The sequence below is a fragment of the Ursus arctos genome, unplaced genomic scaffold, assembly GCF_023065955.2.
Source record: "Ursus arctos isolate Adak ecotype North America unplaced genomic scaffold, UrsArc2.0 scaffold_26, whole genome shotgun sequence".
In the NCBI taxonomy this organism is placed as follows: domain Eukaryota; kingdom Metazoa; phylum Chordata; class Mammalia; order Carnivora; family Ursidae; genus Ursus; species Ursus arctos.
Genome location: NW_026622941.1, coordinates 10181490 through 10202483, shown reverse-complemented (window position 1 = coordinate 10202483; position 20994 = coordinate 10181490). Strand labels below are relative to the sequence as shown.

At 37.3% G+C, this 20994-nt stretch overlaps 1 protein-coding gene across 1 annotated transcript; it reads left to right on the top strand.

Moving 5' to 3' along the window:
• The first annotated feature begins 2891 nt into the window (after positions 1 to 2891).
• LOC113257894 (NKG2-A/NKG2-B type II integral membrane protein-like) lies at positions 2892 to 17064 on the top strand. The gene is made up of 6 exons (XM_026502443.4): positions 2892 to 3156; positions 3543 to 3620; positions 4108 to 4161; positions 4692 to 4834; positions 12884 to 12981; positions 13216 to 17064. Exons 1-6 carry the CDS (start codon positions 2970 to 2972, stop codon positions 13340 to 13342), a joined length of 687 nt encoding a protein of 228 aa, XP_026358228.1. The 5' UTR covers positions 2892 to 2969; the 3' UTR covers positions 13343 to 17064.
• The last annotated feature ends 3930 nt before the right edge of the window (positions 17065 to 20994 follow it).

Sequence of the window (20994 nt, the reverse complement as noted above, 5' to 3'; positions counted from 1 at the left end):
TAATGCTTTATTTCTTTTGATGTTCACGTGTCATTTAATTGTGTTTTTAAAAGTACTTTCTCAGGTGCCTGGGTGGCTCAGTTGGTTAAGCATCTGCCTTCGGCTCAGGTCATGTCCCAGGGTCCTTAGATCGAGTCCCACATCGGGCTCCCTGCTCAGTGGAGTCTGCTTCTCCAACTCTCTCTACCCCTCTGCCCCGCTCATGCGCGCTCTCTCTCTCTCCCTCTCTCAAATAAATAAAAATCTTAAAAAAAAATAAATAATAAGTACTTTCTCTGGCCTCTCCCAATTTTTTCAGTTAAGTGTAAGTTTTAAAAATTACGTTCATTTTTCCCCCTACGTACTTGGCCCTAGGGTTTTTTTTATTTACAAAAAATATTCCTATTAAAATATAAATAAATAATATATGAATAATTATGTAATATTCAACTCTCTGGCATGGTGCTGTCATTCAGTATTATTCAATGTTGTATTCTTCCCACAGGCATTTGGTTTTTTAGCAGAAACCTAAATAACTTACTTACAAATTATAAAATTGATCACAGGTATATTAAAAAGTAAGGTAGAAAAATTGAGAAGTATGGAAATTGATGTCATTGTGACAGTGACAATAAAATTGATTATAACAAGTCTTCAAAATTTGTGCCAAATGTTAAATATCTGTTATTGGAATCATGATTTTAAAATAACTTCAGTATAATAGATGTGACATAGCAAGAACATGAGAAAGAAGTTTTTAATACCAAGATTTAGCAACCTAGTCTAAAAGTAAAACTTAAACATCTAAGACATTTCTCACAAGATCTAGGTTCTCAGTGTCTGTGATTCAGATAGAAGCAAGTTAACACCCTGGGTGGTCAAATCTCTGACCCCAATATCTTGTGGAACATAAACATTTCTCAGAGGTACTTACCAAGGGACAAAGTAAATGACACACTATAAGCTGAAAGTCTCGGACATTCTGGAGGTGTGTGATGAGATAAAGTGTCTTCAAAATAGCCCAAGTGTAAGAATTTCCTGTTCAAATTTTAAGTGACACATTGTTGAGAAATCTACTTTTTCTACTATTGCCTCACTCTGAACTTTCACAGAGCCGGCAGTCTGTGAAGACCACAGATATTGTCTGTTTACAAGGGTAACCTGATCTCCCACTGGAAGATGCCGGACTCTCTGACCAACAGAAGGTATGTGTCACTACTCTGCTGTCTCTCTCCAGCCACCTCATTTGGTGAGAGATTACAAATGCTGCATGGGATGGAACTGAGGCACAGTTAATATGCAATCAAATCACATTGGTATCTTAATTCCAACAATTCAGAGCGACAAACAAAAATGAATTTGAAATACATTGGAGAACTTATTGAAATATTCGAATACTTGCCTATGGAGAAGTAACTAAGTATATGTATACAGGTATAATTGTGTTTGCAAATCAATATAATTCAAGTGAGATCCCATAAGCATCAAGACAAGAAAACTCAATTTGGACTTGTCATCAGTTATAGAGATAATTAGATTTATTTTTTATATTTAACGGAACCTTTAAAAATAGGTTCTTAAAGGGAATCCATCAAATCACAACAGTCAAATGTAATTCCTCATACATTTGCTTACATGAAGGAAAGCAGTTTGATTTTTTATAAAAAGCAAGATGAGGTACTTTGTGCAAAATGCTAACTTAACTTATATTAACATAAGTTGATTATAAACAATCAAAAGACTTCTTAAAAAATTGAACAAAATTTAGCAAAAGAAGGTATTTAATACTGAAAGACGATCCTGTCTAATGAATTATGTTACATGGTCTAAAGGATATGAATCCGTAATGATAATGTGGCTATTGTGTTAAAAATAAATAAAATAACTGATGTATTTGAGAGCTTAGAAAAGCTGGATGGAGTATTAAGTGCTTCATGTGCATTATATTTCACATATTATAATTCCCATTTTAGATTAGTAAAAACTAGATAGCTAGACAGGAAGTAACTTCTTAAAGGTCATACTTTGTAAATCTGAGAGCCAGGGGTAATTCCAGTTTTCACTGACTGCAGAGCTCATTGACTAAGCATTACGAAATTACATTGATTTGGTTTATTGGAATTCTTTATACAACTAAAGCTACCCTCACTGTCTTTGACATTCATAGATCTTTCTGTGGTTTGTACCAACAGTGTTCTTCCATAAATGATCTACACCTTTATTTTTCATTTCATGGTTTCATATCTTTATCATTAAATCAATTGTCAATTTCTGGTACTAAATAAGTACTTTAAAAAATATTTATTGTTTTTTTTGTTTTCGGTATGGTTTAAATTCGGAAAAGTTTATGTGTCATGTGACATTTTTCAACGTATAAAATCTTTCTTTTGAAATTTAACAATTACTCAGAACTCTGCAAGTATTCAAAATAAAAATTCACTTGATAGCACTGCATTACCTTTTAGGAAAGAAATGCAAGTCCTAAAAAAAAAGTCATTTACTACAGGAAATTCCTATTTGTGCTAAAACTAGTATCCTCAATCTTAGAACACTCAATTTTTAACCAATATGGATTTTACAATTGTCAAAATTTTGTGCAGCATTGTTTTCTAAAACAGCATTTTAATTTTAAACCAGTTATTCTAATAGTGTTGACATGCTTCTGTGGAATCTGTCCTTACATTAATAAGGACAATATTATTCATGAATGTCTTTCTCTTTCACTAATGTATTGCTTTACCTATTCCAACCAATATTATTGTGTTAAATGCAGAATATCATTGTAAAACCACTTATTCTATCATAAAATGCTTCTTCAAAACTCTAAGGAAACTAGTACCAGATTTACATTGTTTCAACCGCAGATGAACTCATTCACCCCACACTCCACCCAGTGTGACTGCCCTAGAAAACTTGTCATTACATACACGATTCATCGAGTCCTTCAGTACCGTTCCGTTCACTGTGCCTGACACTGTTCAGCTGCAGAGATGAATAACCAAGGAGTTACCTATGCAGAACTTAATATTGTCAAGAACTCGAAAAGACAGCAAAGGAAAGCTAAGGGCACTAAAAGTTCCACTTCAGTAACTGAGCAGGAAATAACCTATGCAGAATTAAATCTTCAAACTGCTTCTCAGGATCTTCAAGGGAATGGCAAGAACTCCCACTGCAAAGGTAAAACATTTAATATATACTCGGTATAAGCTGCACTATGATGTGCGGTTGGCATGCAGGGGTGCAGAAAATGAGTAGGGAATGATCTCCCGTATTTTTCATTTGTGATGATCAGAGCATGAAGTAAAAGTACGGTATTGTAATTGAAATCTGAGGACTAATTGTTCAGGCATTGTTGTAATTAGTCTTCACCAACATCATTGCAAATGCAATGGTATATTCTGAGAGAAGATTGCAATGGTAGATATGGGTTTGGGGTCCAAATTTTTATATTGACTCCCTGAGCATCGTTGGTTCTCTTGGATGTAAATTTCTTAAAGGATTGTTTCTGCCGGTCCTTTTTCAGTGTTTTCATTTCTCTTCCTACTATTTACCTTCATGTCCAGGAAAGCTCATTGCTGAGATCCTGGGAATCATCTGTCTTGTCTTGATGTCCACTGTGGTCACAATAGCTGTTATTCCCTGTAAGTAAATGTTGGAATGACTACAAGGAAATTTTTCGCCTTAATGATCATCAGTGCCTCAAAATATCGTGTAACATTATGGAATTGTATTATCTCATTTTAATGCATATATGTTCTTAGTTTGGAATGGGTATTTTGAATTTGTCACATTAGAAATAACAATAATGGTAGTGTGTATTACAAATATGTTCAGATTTCATAACTCAAAGAAAAGTTATAGCGGAGACCTTATTGAGAAATGCACAAATTAATTCTTGAGGTTGTGTAAACCAAATACTACAAGAAGTGGTGAGATTTGGTTCTTTGGACTTTCAAAATATCTTCCCCCACATGTTCATTACTTCATTAACTACTTCCTGGTAAATCAATTTTATTACAGAATTTTCTAATTCTAAACAATACCCCAAATTTCAAACTAAGAAACTCACATCATGAATTATTTAGTTTAGTATTAAGTTTTTAATGATGATTGCTTTAATTTTTCTAGTTACTGAAGGACCGGAGCAGAACCAAACATCCGTGGAAACAAGGATCCAGAAACGTACATCATTTTCAAAGTTCTGATATTAGTATAGTTTCTATTTTATCTCTATCTTGGGCTAGGAAAAGATGATAATATATTCTTTTGAGGAAAATAAATTAGAAAATCATCTAATAAACTTTCAGAAATAATGATTATAGGAGAGTGGTACTTCTAATGTAACAATCTGAGGAAATACTCAAATCCCCATGTCCATTGTTACACATTGTCTCAAATTTCCTCCTGCTATAACATGATAAGAGATATCATTTTACTATTCTAAATAGTGGTTTCGTTCAGTGACTCTCAGGACATGTAGAGATGGATATTTTTATGTGTTTGCTATATATGAGCACATATGTTAGGGAATGATAGGCTAACCATTCTCTGTTGAGTGTGTGTAAGCATATTTTGTTCTATTTAATTCACCCTGTGAGTGTACATGGCTATGTTAAGCACACATATGTGTATACATACGCGAGTATGTAAATGAATTTGAATTTGTTAATATTCAAGGTTCGTTTGGATAATATCTCCTAATCTTTCTCCAGCTTATCACTGTTGTCCAAAAGAGTGGCTTGTGCATTCTAACAATTGCTATTACATCAGCACTGAAAAAAAAACGTGGAATGAGAGTTCAATGTCCTGTGCTATTAAGAACTCTAACCTGCTCTCCATAGATGAAGAGGACATGGTAAGATTTCAAATGTTTCCAGTCCTTGTCCTATTTTGGATATGAGCTCTTTTCTGAGTTTATAAGATGCAAATAGATTTTTGACTCTGTGACTTGCTTTTTTACTCCGAAGTTGGAGTCTTTTAATGAGAAAATGTATTAATGTTACTCTAGTCCAATTTGTCATTTTGGTGATTGTTTTAGACCTACTTCAGAAGTTAGTCAAAGTACACGAATATAATTTCCTGTTACGCTCTAGGATTTATGTGTTTTTCTTTATTTCTTTATTTCTTCATTTTTTAACTTTTAAATAGAGTTTATAACCCATTGGGAATTCATTTTTTGTGATGCTGTTTGTGATGCTGTGAGATAAAATTCAAGGATACACTTTTCTGCATCATCACCTAACTGATGGAGTATAATTTATACCAAAGTAGATCTTTTCTTCATAAGTAACTTTAGATATATAAACATATATATGTCATATATGCTCTAATCTGCTTTATATAAAATAAAATAGATATTAGATGTCTTTATACAGATAATCATATATACACATATCACAGTCTACACTCTATCACAATCCACAGCACTTTAAGTAAAATATAGAGACTTACCTTCCTTTACTGTGTCTTATTTATAATTTTCCTAAATATCTCTCTACTTACATTGAAAATCACATGGATGTTAAAATTTCACTTCAACTGATAATTTTGCTTCAACTATCAAACAATTTAAACAACACAAGAGGTGAAGGGAAGTCCATTAGACCTAATGATAGCTTTATTCTTTCTTTTGTTCTCTTTTATCTTTTAATTTTTTTTTTTAAGATTTTATTTATTTATTTGACAGAGAGAGAGACAGCCAGCAAGAGAGGGAACATAGGCAGGGGGAGTGGGAGAGGAAGAGGCAGGCTCCCAGCGGAGGAGCCTGATGCGGGGCTCCATCCCAGGACTCTGGGATCACGACCTGAGCCGAAGGCAGACGCTTAACAACTGAGCCACCCAGGCGCCCCTATCTTTTAATTTCTGCTTAGATAATCCCCCTTAGCAGTTCTTTCAGAGTGGGTCTGGTGGTGACACATTTTCATAGTTTTTCTTTGTTGCAGGATGTCTTGATTTCCCCTCCATTCCTGAGTGATGTTTTTGTATGAGAGTCAATGGGTGTTTATTGGAATAATGAATTCAGGGTCTAAAAATTTTGTTTTCCTAGCATGCCTTATTCTCATTATTTTGACTGGAGAGAAAAAATATTTTGGGGACTTTTGTCTGTCCCCGTTGGTGTCTATGGGTTGCCAGCCTCTCTGGCATCAGTCTGGGCTATGTGAGGTAAAGAGAAATTCCAGGGCGCTCACTGCCATGTCATTCCTGGGTCTGGAATGCCTGCTTCTGTCAACACCATCTTTCTGAATCTTCTTATAATGTCTTGTATGTAATGTCCAGGGGTTTTGGCTCTATTTGTTGGGAAGAATAGCAAAAAGTTTATCTTCTCTATCTTTCCAGAACAGGAAGTTGATTTGCAGTGGTTTTAACTTGAATGTTCCTAAAACTAATAGTGTCGAGCATCTTTTCCTGTACTTATTTGCCATCCATAGATGTTTTTTGATGAAGTTAACTATTGAAATATCTTGGTTTTGTTTGTTTGTGTGTTTTTGTATTTTGAGAATTCTTTATGTATGCAGGCAGCAAGTCTTTTATTAGATGTATGACTTGTAAATATTTCCTCTGAAGTCTATGATTTAGCTTTCTTTTTTCTTCAAAGCATAGAAATTGTCCTGATGAACTATACTTCATCAGTTTCTTCTTATATGGATCATGCTTTTGGTATTCTATCTAAGAAACCTCCGGCCCACTTTAAGTAATGTTATATATATATATATATATACCCTTGAAATTTTATAGTTTACATTTATGTATGAGCAATTTTTAGCATTAGCATTTTATATACTATAAGGTATATAAATATTAATATTATTTGATACTAATTGTTTCCAAAACAATTTCATTTTTTTCTTTCCTTTTTCAAGTTTTCATTTTAATTCCAGTTAGTTAACATATAAAGCATATTAGTTTCAGGTGTAGAATTTAATGACTCATCACTTACAAACAATACCCACAGCTCATCCACAACATTTGTTGAAAAGATCTTACTTCCTCCACTAACTGACTTTGCATCCTTCTTGAAATCTCCATTCCATATATATGTGGGTATATTTTGCACTATCTAATCTGTTTCATTAACCTCATTATGTATTTTTATGTCAATTTCATACTTAAAAAACCATCCTTTGTGCAAACAGTACATTCATTGTGGTTCTCTTTCAGAGTTATCATACTGCCCTTGGATATTAGGGTATTGATCCATTTGGTGCTACCTTGAGTTATTCGACTATACATGCATCGTAATCACCTTTCAGCTAAATATGTTTATCATTTCTTCCTTCTATAACTTTAATTGGCTCTTCTCTATTCAGCTCCTTGAGAAGGAAGCTACTCAGCCCATGTGTTTATAACATTCTTCCTTTTGAGTATAAGTGACAAAACTACAGAGCAGGCTGTGAAATGGGAGCTGAAAGTGCATCTGGGGATGCAGCAGGACAGTACCACCAATGAGGACTCAGAGTCCTGCTATGGATCCTATGAGATGGGACTCAAGGCTGTGGGAGCTTGGCTCTAGCAATGATGGGTCAGAACCTTGAGCTGCCATAGGTGAAAGAAAGTGTCCACGCAGCAGCAACCTGGTGTTAGCAATGGCAGTTCAGAATCCAGGCCTGGGAGTGGGGTTCAGGGCAGCAGGAGCACCCTTTACAGTGAAGACCCAGAGTCACGACATGGATCCCAGTGGGAGGGGCACAGGGAAGCAGCAACATGCACCACTAGAGGCAATCAAAGCATGTCTTATGACCTGGGGGGGGGGGGGGGGCAGCGTTCAGGCCAGCAGATGCTGCCCTGGTAATGTTACATCAAAGCCCCAACCTGGGACCAGGGGTGGCCAAACATCAGAGACAGCTCTCATATTGTATATGGTGAGGTGCAATGCTGCCCAGTCCCTAAGAGCAGCAACTGGGGCCCCTAAAGGCCAGTCTCCCCACAGCAACCGCTCCAGCCTCTGGGAGTAGATGCAGGGGGTGGGGGCACTCTGTGCTGCTCCATCAAGCGGGATCAGCATTAGTGGGCGACTCTGTTGCAAAAGCTGTCGATGTCCACAAAGGTAAAGCTTGCTGGGTTCTCCTGTTCCTCTTCTCTCCATGTGGGACTCCCTCTGAGTGAATTCCTCCAGGTGCAGAGCCGCTCTCAACTGGAGGTTTGGGTCATGCAGGTAAAATGCTTTCTTTACTTTATTTAGCAATCCTGGATTTTTTAGCTCCCCCAGGTTTTTGATGCTTCTTTGTTTTTTGGCTTTTTTTTCTTTTTTTAATTTTTTAAATTCAATTTAATTAACATATTGCTATTAGTGTCAGAGGAAGAATCCAGTGATTCCTCAGTTGCATACAACACCCAGTGTTGATCATTTCAAGTACCCTTCCTAGTGCCCATCATGCAGTTACCCCATCACCAAACCCATCTCCCCTCCAGCAATCCTCAGTCTGTTTCCCATAGTTAAGAGGTATTATGGTTTTCGTCCCTCTCTGTTTTCATATTATTTTATTTTTCCTTCCTTCCCCTATATTTATCTGTCTCGTTTCTTAAATTCCACATACAAGTGAAATCATATGGTATTTGTCTTTTTCTGACTTATTTCGCTTAGCATAATACACTCTAGTTCCATCCATGTTGTAGCAAATGGTAAGATTTCCTTCTTTTTCTTTCTTTCTGATGGCTGAGTAATATTCCATCTCATATATAAATACCTCTTCTTTATCCATTCATCTGTTGATGGATATCTGGGCTCTTTCCATATTTTGGCTTTTGCAGAACTATAAACATTGCTTCTATAAACATGGAGGACAAGCACCTTTTCGAATCACTGTGTTTGTATGCTTTGGGCAAATACCCAGGAATGCAATTGATGGGTCATAGAGTAGTTCTATTTTTAACTTTTGGAGGAAATCTTCATACTGTTTTTAAAAATGGCTGTACCAATTTGCATTCCCACCAACAGGTTGCATTCCCACCAACCCTCTTTTTCCACATCCTCACCAACATTTCTTGTTTCCTGTGTTGTTAATTTTAGCCATTCTGACCAGTGTGAGGTGATATGTCATGGTGGTTTTGATCTGTATTTCACTCATGCTGAGTGATGTTGAACATTTTTTCATATGTCTGTCGGCTATTTGTATGTCTTCTTTGGAGAAATATCTGTTCATGTCTTCTGCCCATTTCTTGACCGGATTTTTGTCTTTGGGGTGTTGAGTATGGTAAGTTTTTTTAAAGATTTTGGATGCTGATGATTCTTTGTTATCTAGAGCGTTCCCTGAGCCATTTTTATTTTGAAGTTGTTTGGTTATTGTTCTTACGGTTTTTTGTGGGGTAATGACCATTGGGAACTTCTACCCTCCATCTTGCTGATGGCACTCTTCACACATATATTATTAACTGGTGGCCATCTACTTCAAATTAATTCTGACTTCTGATAAAATACATTGAATTACCACTAACATAGCTCTTTTCCCCAATTATTACATGTATGCTAAAATTTTTCAAAAATTTGTTTTATGTCACTTTGCTTTTATGAAAGTCTCAGTATTTGCTGAACAAAAGAAATCTGAAGGGGATTTTTGGTTTATGAAAGAAAGGTGAAGAGCGAGAACTGTGTTCAGTGCTAGGTTTGCTGTTACAGAGGTAGTGCATGCCCTAAACAGTGAGGGTCACCCTGTCAGGTTCCTTCCTCAGAAACTGTACTCAGCATCCCAGTATCAAGTGTAGCTTTCAACCGTGTTTTTGAAGGTTTATGCTTCAGCTCTGTTTATTGTGTTTATCCATTAATAAGATGTGTCTTAAGGTATCAGAAAAGCCTAGGAGAAGCTATCTTTGGGTCAGGGAATGCTCGACAAATTTTCCATATAAATTAACGGTAATTGCTTCTTCAATTTACATCATTTCAGCTCAGGAAAAAGTTTCCTAGGAGCACTCTGCTTTCAGATAGAGCGGGAAACCTGTACTTTCAACCATGTCACACTGAAGCCAGCTGAAACACCCATCGTGCATGTCTTTTCCTACACTGTGTTCATGATGTCACTCTCTCACTTCCAATATCCCTCAGTGGAGTGATTCATTTGCTACCATTGATAAGCCTATAGTGACAACCTTTAGCACCCAAAGTCCATAGTGTACTTTAAAGTTTGCTCTCAATATTGTGCATTTTATGAATTTGGAGAAATATGTAAAGACATATATCAACAATTATGGAGTTAGAAAGGATATTTCACTGCCTTAAAAATCCTCTGTGCCCCACCTATCCATCCTTCCTTCCCCGCTAAACCCTGTCAACCACTGATCTTTTTACTGTCTGTATAGTTTCCTTTTCTCCAGACTGCATATAGTGGAAATCATACACTACCTCACCTCTTACATTACATTTAACTATATCATGTATCTTCATCAACTTAAAGCATACAGTTTAGAGGGCTAGCTATAACATTGTTGCCAATAGACCTCTAGAATATTTTCACCTTGTAAAACTGGAACTCAATACTCATTGAACAATAATTCCCCTCCTCCACTTTCCCCTCAAGGCTGAGTCATCACCATTCTCCTTCTTATCAGTTTCACTATTAAAATGCTTCACATAAATGGGAGCATACGCTTTTGGGTGTGTATATGTGTGTGTGACTGACTTATTTCTGTTAGCATAATATCCTGGAATTTCATCCATGTTGTAGCATGTTACAGGCTTTCCTTCCTTTTCAAGGCTAAAAATATTGCATTGTTATATGCATACTGTTTTCTTAATCCGTCCATCCACCAGTGGACATGCGGGCTGCTTCTACCACTTGGCTCTTGTGAATAATGCTGCAGTGCGCATGGGTGGACAGTTATCTCTTTGAAATCTTGCTTTCAATTCTTTTATGTATTTTCCAACACGTGGAATGGCTGGTTCAAACATCACTGTAGTTTTAACTTTTTGAAGAAGCTCCATACTCTTCTTCGTAATTGCTGACCAATTTACATTCCCAACAGCAGTGTACAAGTGTGTTCTCAAGGGATCTTCAGTCATTTCAGTATGATGTCCTGAGATGTGAATTTCTTTTTTTTAACTTCTTTTTTTTTAAGATTTATTTATTTATTTATTTATTTATTTATTTTTGCAAGAGAGAGAGACAGAGAGCACGCACCAGCATAAGCAAGGGGAGGGGCAGAGGCAGAAGCAGACTCTGCTGAGCAGGGAGCCCGATGCGGGACTTGATCCCAGGACCCCGGGATCATGACCTGAGCCAAAGGCAGATGCTTAACCGACTGAGCCGCCCAGGCGCCAGAGATGGGGTTTCCATGTGCACATCTCTTAGTTTGCTAAAACTCTAAGGTCTATAAATGTTTATAAATGATAGAGGTTGTTCATACATTGTGACTTAAGGTTGATTTTCTGAGGTTTTTTCTGCCTCTCTTCTTCTCAGATTGTATTTAGAACTATGCCTGTTTTCCTGATAGTGTTTGAAGGTTTCTGAACTCTGTTAATTTTTCTTTCTCATGCTGTGGGGTGAATAAATACTCTTACTCTTTTTTCAATTTCATCAATTTTTTGCTCTGCATCTCAAATTTTCTGTAGAGCCAATTTATTGAATTTTTAATTTCTGATATGTATAAAGCAAGAATTTCTCTGTGGTCTATTCATATAGTTTTATTTCTCTGTTCATAAATCCTACTCACTACATTGCTGCCATCATATTTTCATTTAATTATTTGAACAAAATTTTATATAATTTACATATATATGTATGCTTATAAATATATATATTACTTAAAACTACTTCTTTCTTTTCCCAGTAAAAGTTTCTATTGACCTGTTTTTTTCCTTTAATGCAGAAGACGTTTTCCAGTTGCTTTTCAAGGATTTTTTTTTGTAGACGTTCTTGACAATATTGTTCAATAAACATGCATTCTCTTTGATTTTTCATAGATTTATTATGTTTTGTAAGTTGCATAAACTTTACTGAAGAATCTTCTCCTCTGAAGTTGGCCTTCTGATATTTTCATTCAGACTTCCCAAATTCTTATTGTTTAATTTTTTTTTCTTTTTTTAGCCTATCTTGGGTATGATCCTTGTGATTTTGAAGGTTAAATGTCGCTCACTAATTCTTTTAAAAGTCTGTGTTTGACACTGCAAGTCAGTTGGGCTTTCACCATCTGCCGTGTGGTGTGTGTGTGTGTGTGTGTGTGTGTGTGTGTGTGTGTGTGTGAGGGGAGTGCTCATAAATTTATTAGCAGTTCTCAAGTCTCTTTCAGCTTTCACTTTCTACTGGGTTCATCTTGGTCTCCTCTACCTATACACATATTTCCCCCCTCTGCCAAGAGTGTGTAGAGAGTTCATGCCAACTCTTCTGTTGTATTTTCCCTTACAGTAACTTCCCATTGTATTTATGGGAGTCAGAGCCCTTGACACAAAGACTACAAGCTCTGACTAATAAAAGCCTGAGTTTTCCTCATCATGACCGAGCAAAATTAGCACTTTGAGCTGGAAAATCAATGGACTATTTTGCCCCCTTCCCAACTTCTAATCAAATATGCCCTGTGGACCAGCACCATTGCTATTTGCAGCTTTTCCAAATGTAAAATTTACAATTCTTCTTGATCCCTGAGCTAGGGTGACAGGGGGAGAGGCATAGGAACTGTCCTACACAAGAAAATTACAAGGTGCTGCTTCTTACTTGAATCTCGAGGACTTTTTCCAATGTAAATATTTCACAAAGTACTTTTAACCTTTTGTCACTTATCAGAAACCCCAAATTGTTATCTTTGTCAGTTTCTCCTCCTTCCTAGTCCTAGTAAGATACTTTTGCAGTGTGTCCAGTGTGATACAAAATAGATAGACAGATACTATAAAGTCAGAAAGAATTAACTTTATTGTTACTACAAAATTCAAATGAGTATAAGAGCTTCTCTTTGACTTCTAATAAAATCTGCTTTCTCATAGTATTTGTTGAACTTCTTCATTCGTTCTTCATGGGTTAAAATCTCTAAGAGTAATACTTCATCCGTGTGGCCAAAAGGCTTAACTTTCTTCTCCAAAACGTAAGTTTCTTGAGAATGTTTATATTTTATGACTTAAAAGAATTAATCTTACATGGAAAAACATTAAAATGTGAATAATTAGATGAACACAAATGTTGTAGTGTTTTCATAGAACAGTGACAAGGGAAATATTTAGATGTTGATATATCACTATTAGTCGAAATAAATTATTTATCCATCAAAATATTATGGTATGTATTACTAAATTAATGAGATGTAATTTCTGTATTTCAGATCATCAGTATTTTCAGAGAGTGACAAGAATTGTCCATTTTTCATCGTCGATTCAAACATAGTTTCTCATGAATCCTGCTTAGAATTAAAACCGTATGTTTGTAAGCACCAGGCATTCGTTACCTAATTTGGTATAATGTTCTGTCACCATCTAAAGAACTATCTCTCGTTTCTTCTGAAGCCATATAATTGCTTTCTCAGAATATTTTTAAGATGTTATTTTTAGAGCAATTTTCACAACAAAATTAAGAGGAAGGTACAATTGCCCCTGTCCACACACGTGATGGCCTCTCCTGTCATCAGCAGCACTCACTAGCATGGTTCCTTTGTTACAAGGATGAACCTGCAGTGATGCTTCATAATCTCCCAAAGTCCAAAGCGTACCTGAGCCTCCACCCTTCGTGTTGGTGTCATACTAATCTAAAGCATAAATACTCAGGTACATAGCATTTCTCAAGCTTTTGCCATTTATTAAAATGAATTCTGCTTAAATTACAAATCATAATATCAAACACTGTTTTTGTAAGTTCCTCGATAAGGTGAAAATTTCTACTAAGAATTCCAAATGAATAGATTTGTCCTAGCGCTTAAAGGGGTTACAAATGAGGGTTGAACAATTGAGGGTGGCAAGGTTATGAGTCAGGATTGAGTCAGGATTGAGTCAGGACACAAAAACCAAGGGAAGTCTGAGGTAAAACAAATTATCGTCTATTTGTAAGGGAAAGCCTACTAAGAGAAAAGGCTACTAAGATAAAATTATCAGAATACATTAGGATGAATGGAGAGTACCCAAGGGAGAGATCACTGGGAAGCCTGGTCTACTCTCTGAAGACGGGATTTAGATGTCATTGAAGACAATGCGGCTACATACGGCATCATGGCAGACATGTTCACGGCATCGGCCTGGGACAGAGGAATTCCACCGTCTACACCTGAACTGGGTGAGGATGGATCTCAAGTTGTGACTGGCAGGCAGGAAGAACTCCCTGCCACCCTATTAGGAGACACAGTGCAGAGGGCAGGAAGCTTTGACTGCTTCTGGCCACCAAACTTCTGGAGGTTGAATACACAGGACTTCCTGCTGCATGCAGCTGGCAACCAAGCCCCAGAGGCCAAATACCCTGAAAACACCATGAAAACAGGAAGAAGAGCCCTTTTTGCTGCAGTGTCTCTCCATTGCCTTTTTTTCTTTTTATTTTAGAATTTTTATTTTACTTTATTTTATTTTCATCACCCATTTACCCCATCCCTCCACCCATCTCCCTTCTGTAACCCTCAGTTTGGTTCCTGGAGTCCAGTGTCGTCACTGTTTGTCTCCCTCTCTGATTTCTTCCCATTCAGTTTTCCCTCCCTTCCGCTCTGGCCCTCCGCACTCTTCCTTGTGTTCCACATCTGAGTGAAACCATATGATAATTGTCTTTCTCTGCTTGACTTATTTTACTTAATCCCCTCCAGTTCTATCCATGTCGATGCAAATAGTGTGTATTCATCCTTTCTGATGGCTGAATAATATTCCATCATATACATGAACCACATCTTCTTTATCCATTCATCTGTTGAAGAACATCTCAGCTCCTTCCACAGTTTGGCTATTGTGGACATTGCTTCTATGAACATTGGGGTTCATGTGCCCCTTCTTTTCACTATGTCTGTATCTTTGGGATAAACACCTAGTAATGCAATTGCTGGTAGCTCTGTTTTTAACATCTTGAGGAACCTCCATACTGTTTTCCAGAGGGTCTGTAACAGCTTGCATTTCCACCAACAGTAGAAGAGTGTTCCCCTTTCTCCACATCCTCACCAACACTTGTTGTTTCCTGTCTTGTTAATTTTTGCCATTCTAGCTGGTGGAAGGTAGTATCTCATTGTGGTTTTGATTTGTATTTCCCTGATGGCTAGTGATGTTGCAGATTTCCTCATGTGCCTGTTGGACATTTGTATGTCTTCTTTGGAGAAGTGTCTGTTCATGTCTTCTTCTCATTTCTTGACTGGATTATTTGTCTTTTGGGTGTTGAGTTTGAGAAGTGCTTTATAGATCTTAGATACCAACCCTTTATCTGATATGTCATTTGCATATATCTTCTCCCATTCCGTGGGTTGCTCTTAGTTTTGTTGATTGTTTTCTTTGCTGTGCAAAAGCCTTTTATCTTGATGAAGTCCTGAAAGTTCATTTTTGCTTCTGTTTCCCTTGCCTTTAGAGACATGTCCTGAAAGAGATCACTGTGGCCGATGTAGAAGAGGTTACTGCCTATGTTCTTCTCTAGGATTTTGATGGATTCCTGTCTCACATTTAAGGCTTTCATCCATTTTGAGTTTATCTCTGTGTATGGTGTAAGAGAATGGTCCAGCTTCATTCCTCTGCCTGTAGCTGACCATTTTCCCAGCACCATTTTTCCATTGAATATTCTTTGCTGATTTGTTGAAGATTAGTTGACCATGGAGTAGAGGGTCCATTTCTGGGGTCTCTATTCTGTTCCATTGATCTATGTGTCTGTTTTTGTGCCAATACCATGCTGTTTTGATGATTGTACTTTTGTAGTATAGCTTGATGTCAGGCATTGTGATGCCCCCCAGCTTTGGTTTTCTTTTTCAACAATCCCCTGGTGATTCAGGGTCTTTTCTGGTTCCATACAAATTATAGGATTGTTTGTTCCACTGCCTTTTATCCATATAACTCGACCTCATGTGAGCTGACAGGAGAAAAAAGTTTATAGACCTAGCTCCATTACCTGAGAACAGGGCAATGAGGGATCCATTTGGAGCTGAATGTACTAATTGGTTAACAGGCATTCAGGGTTATCATGCAACAACCACAGGGTTGCTCTAGAAGAGCCATTCACATATGCTCCACGTCCTCAGAGAATGGAACCAAAGTTTATCTTCAGAATCTGTTTTAGTGCAACTCTATGAAAGGTTAGGTTCCTTATTTAGTAGAGATAGGTTTTTCATCGAATAATAACCAGTGTCCTTTGACACTTTTTCTTGTGTATTGTTTTCCTCACCTGGATTCCAGATATATTGGAAGAGATCTTGTTTTATTAAATTCTTCACATCACCTCCTCTGTCATGTTACTACCATGTTAAAAATACTTTTCAGTGAAAATAAATTCTTAAAAGTGAAGAAAATGAGAATTAAAAGTATAAAGATATTTGTGTGGAGCAAACAGCTAGTGATTCCCAGAATTCAGTACAAAATTTAATACTTTGGTCATGATTTAGAGATATTTCTACCCTAATTCAATCATAATAGGGAGAGAGATTAAACTGGATAGTTATTTCTAAAATAAATTCATATTTTCTATACATTTATCTCTTTGAAGATAGATTCTTTATATTCTCTGTACTTATTCCTCATCCTTATTTAGAGAAATTATGTGAATATTCTAAATCAACTTCATATAATATGTAAGTGGCAACTGTAACTAATTGCTGATGTTGTGTTACAAACAATACAGGATTGCACGATGTTTAAAAATAAGCATTTATTTCTCAATTGCCAGTTTGTGGTTTGGCTGTGTTTTAGTTGATTGGAGCTGGGTGGTGTGAATTTGGCTCCAGCCTGCAGATTCAGCTAAGATTTTGTTTCCATATTTTATTCTTAGAAGAGTGGGCTACCTTGTGTATTCACTAGATCTCAGTCATTTCGACTGAAGAACTGGATGCTTCTGTGCCATCCCCTGTGACATGATGATGTAAATTGTAGTCACCCCATAGGGCTGATCTGAGGATCAATAACATAATGCCTGAAGATCCTTAAAATACAGCCTAACCACCAGCTGTTCTGGCTATCTGTGATCTCTTCATGGTTTACTTTACCAAATATTTAATAAAAGTCATTTGCCTAAAAAACCTATGCTCTGTAACTGTCTTCTTCTTTTCACCCCACAATAGCCAGGCATCAGATACATAATCTAACTTAACCAGTTTGATAATACACACTAAGCAGGAATAATTTTTTCTGGAGATGTATTTCATTTTTTGAAATCAAGTTGCAATTACTGTTTGTTCTGTTACCGATCTTGAACCCCAGTCTCCCCACCCAGTGTGTTATATGACATATGAAAATGCTGTCTCTTTTGGAATTGAAGAAATCTGAAAGGGATTATCAAAGTTTGACAAGGTAGCCTGTTCAGTTTCTAGATTTGGAATTTTGTTTCCTAGCAATTAATAGGCGTAAACTTAGGAATAAAATAAGTCATTAACATTTAAAAAGTGTTGCTCTGCCCTATGTTTTATGAGGCTCTTCCCTTATTTACAACCATTATTACTTTGTGGCTCCTCCTAAGGCTACATGTAAAAATTTACCTTCTGTAGCCCTAAATGCGCTGGATGGATAGAGTAACAATCCAATCAGAGAAGAGGAGCAAATATAATTTACAAAAGAGATCTATGTGATAACATGGAAATTATGACACATGTATAATTAGGATCTTTCAAGGAGAGGGAAACAATTGGAGTCATTTTTACTATGACTTTTTACTGCCAGCCATAGATTTCATTAAAGTTAAATGCCAAAAGAGTGAGTCTGTATTTTTACATTTAACAAAGGACATTACTTATACAAAAATATATAAATATTTAATTAAAAACAGCAATGTGTATAAACACAAGAATTATAGATATAAGCACCTCAATTTCAAAGGACAACACAGTGAATTTCACATCATTTGGCATCATTAATGAATGCTTTAAATGTTATAATCCTGTTATGTGGCTAATAGAGAAAAATAGATTTTTAATTTAGTTTATGAAAGTATAATAAAACATATTGAATCAGTCATAGAGCTAGCCTGCTTCAGCCATTGTTAAAAGGTTCAAGTATTGGTCCTGATTTCTATAACATAAAAATGGTTTTAAGTTCCACTTTCTAGGTTTTAGAAAGCTAAAGCTTGTTTATCCAAACTCAGTCTCCTAGAGATTATGGTATAAGTGAATATCCTTAGACGTTGTAAATAAACATTCCCCCTTTCCTTGGTACGAGATAACAAACGGAAGAGAATTCTGAGGTCAGTACTAAGACGGTGGAGCAGGAGGGTCCTGAGCTGACCTTCCGCTGCACTCAGCTCGTCTACAACTACATGTGCAGAATGACCTCAAGACTAGAACAGCTCCACACAGCTAAAGATACGAAGAAAAAGTCACAGCAAGAAGGGTAGAAAGGGCGAGACGTGGCCCGGTCTGGATCCACAACCCCAGTTTGGTGACCCACAACTGGCAGAGGTCTCGCAGGCACGGAGTCCTTGGTGAAGAGTGCGGGGATCAGTCTCTGCAGTGGGCATCCCCCCACCCTGAGGATCTGCACTGGCATGATGAGTCCCCATCACATGTGGCTTTGAAATTTAGCGGGTTTTACCAGCAGGAGCATTGAAAGTCAGTGGGGTTTAACTCTGGGAGAGCTCAAGGGTTATAGGAAAATAAGACTCTGCTCTGATAGGGCTCATAAAAACTCACTTGCACTGAGACCCAGCAGAGGGGCAGCAGTTTGAATAGTGCTTACCCATACGTGAAGATTTAATGACTACTTTTTGGGTGTGCGCCAGAGGCAGAAACAGAAGAGCTGCTGGGCACCATTTTTATTTCCTACCTTTTGCTTAGCTGCCCTTATGTTTTGGGTTCCAAGTCTCACAGTCTCCATCCACTTTTCTAGCACTGTTTACCCCAACTTGGCGTTTCCTAGCAGACCCACCTGCCCAACATTTGTGTCCTGGCAGATGCCCCTAAAGGGACTCCTGCCCTGCCACACCCCAAAGGCAACTTACACTGAGGCCAGTGAACCGCAAAGGGGCACCTGCCCCACCATACCTGGAAGAAGGCCTTGATCGGTATGGGTCACTGCCAAAGTGACTCCCACACCTCCACACCCACCAGGCAGGCTTAGCTGGATCTGGCACATCTGCAAATTGGATTATGGACCACCAAATCCAGTGGACCATCTCACCTGGGATCCATATCCCCCCAAAGGCTCCCATACTACCCCATTCAGTGGATGGCCTCACTAGGACTAGAATCCCTCCAAAGGAACTCCTGTGGTGGTTGCCCTTGCCCACCAGTATGCCTGCAATGTTTGTGGCCAAACCATACAGCCAGCGACACTAGGGACTCCTCCTGTCCAAAAGCATACCCTTAATATTTCTACCCAGGCCCCTCAGTCAGCTGTGTCAGGTGCCAGCCCTTTCTAACAGTGTGACTAAGCAAATAAGAAAGAAGAAAAGAAAAAAAGAAAAACAAATAAACAAAAAAGCAAAAAAACTGAGACCCATTTATATTGCCTATAAGAGACTCACTTTATACATATACAGTCTGACAGTGAAAAGATGGGAAAAGATGTTCAACACACATGGAAAAGAAAAGAAAAAAAAGCTGGGTTAGCAATTCTTATATCACACAAGATAGACTTCGAAACAAAGACAATAACAAGAAACAATAAGGACCTCACATAATGATAAAGGAGTCAGTCCAATAAAAGGATATAATAATGGTAAATACCTATGCACCCAACATAGGAGCAACTAAACATATAAAAGTAGTATTAACATAAAAGGATAAATTGAGGGGTGCCTGGGTGGCTCAGTCAGTTAAGCATCTGCCTTTGGCTCAATCATGATCCTGGGGTCCAGGGATTGAGCCCTGCATCAGGCTCCCTGTTCAATGGGGAGTCTGCTTCTCCCTCTCCCTCTGCCCCCTCCCCACTTGTGTTTTTTCTGGCTAACCCTGCTCTCCCTCCCTTTCTCAGACACATAAATAATCTTTTTTTTAAAGATTTTTAAAATTTATTTTAGAGAGAGATAGCGATAGGGAGAGAGAGAGCATGAACAGAGGTGGGAAGAGATAGAAGCAGGCAGGTCCCCTGCTGAGCTGGGAGCCCGAGTGGGACTCCATCCCATGACCCTGAGATCATAACTTGAGCCCAAGGCTCACCCAGGTGTCCCAGTAAATAAAAAAATCTTTAAAAAAAAAAGATAAATTCTGGGACACGTGGGTGGTTCAGTTGGTTAAGCATCTGCCTTCAGCTCAGGTCATGATCCCAGGGTCCTGGGATCTAGTTCTGCTTCTTCTTCTGCCTGTTGCTCCCCTGCTCGTGCTCTCTCTCTCTCTGACAAATAAATAAATTTTTAAAAAGTGGATAAATTGACAGTAATACAATAATAATAGGGGACTTTAACGTCCCACATGTGTCAATGGATACATCATCAAGACACAATATCAATAAAGGAACATTGGACCAAATGAATTTAATAAATATGTATGGAACATTGTATCTAAAGCCAAAGGAATACACATTCTTTTTAAATGCACTTGGAATGTTTTCCAGAATAGATTACATGGAAGGCCACAGAACAAATCTCATTAAATTTAAAAAGATTAAAATCATCTTTTCTGACCACAATGGTACAGGCATCTAGAAATCAATTACAAGAATAAAAAACATCAATTAAAAAAGAACATGTGGAGGCTAAACTGCATGCTACTAAACAACCAATGAAGATATCAATGAGAAAATCTAAAAAACCTGGAGAAAAATGAAAAGGACATCCCAATGTTTCAAAATCTATGGGACACGGCAAAATCATTTCAAAGAGGAAAGCGTTAAGAGATACAGGCTTACCTCAACAAACAAGAAAAATATCAAATAAACAATTTATCCTTATACCTAAAGGAACTAGAAAAGGAAAAAAAATTAGAAAGAAAAAATAATAAAGATGAGAGTGGAAATAATTGAAAATAAGACTATAAAAACAATACAAGAGATCAATGAAACTAAGAGCTGCTTCTTTTAAA

Coding starts and splice junctions, on each gene's coding strand:
- LOC113257894 (XM_026502443.4), top strand. CDS start 2,970: ATGAATAACCAAGGAGTTACCTATGCAGAACTTAATATTGTCAAGAAC. Junction 4,162..4,691: donor GGAAACAAGGATCCAGAAAC/GTACATCATTTT, acceptor ATCTTTCTCCAG/CTTATCACTGTTGTCCAAAA. Junction 4,835..12,883: donor CCATAGATGAAGAGGACATG/GTAAGATTTCAA, acceptor GCTTTCTCATAG/TATTTGTTGAACTTCTTCAT.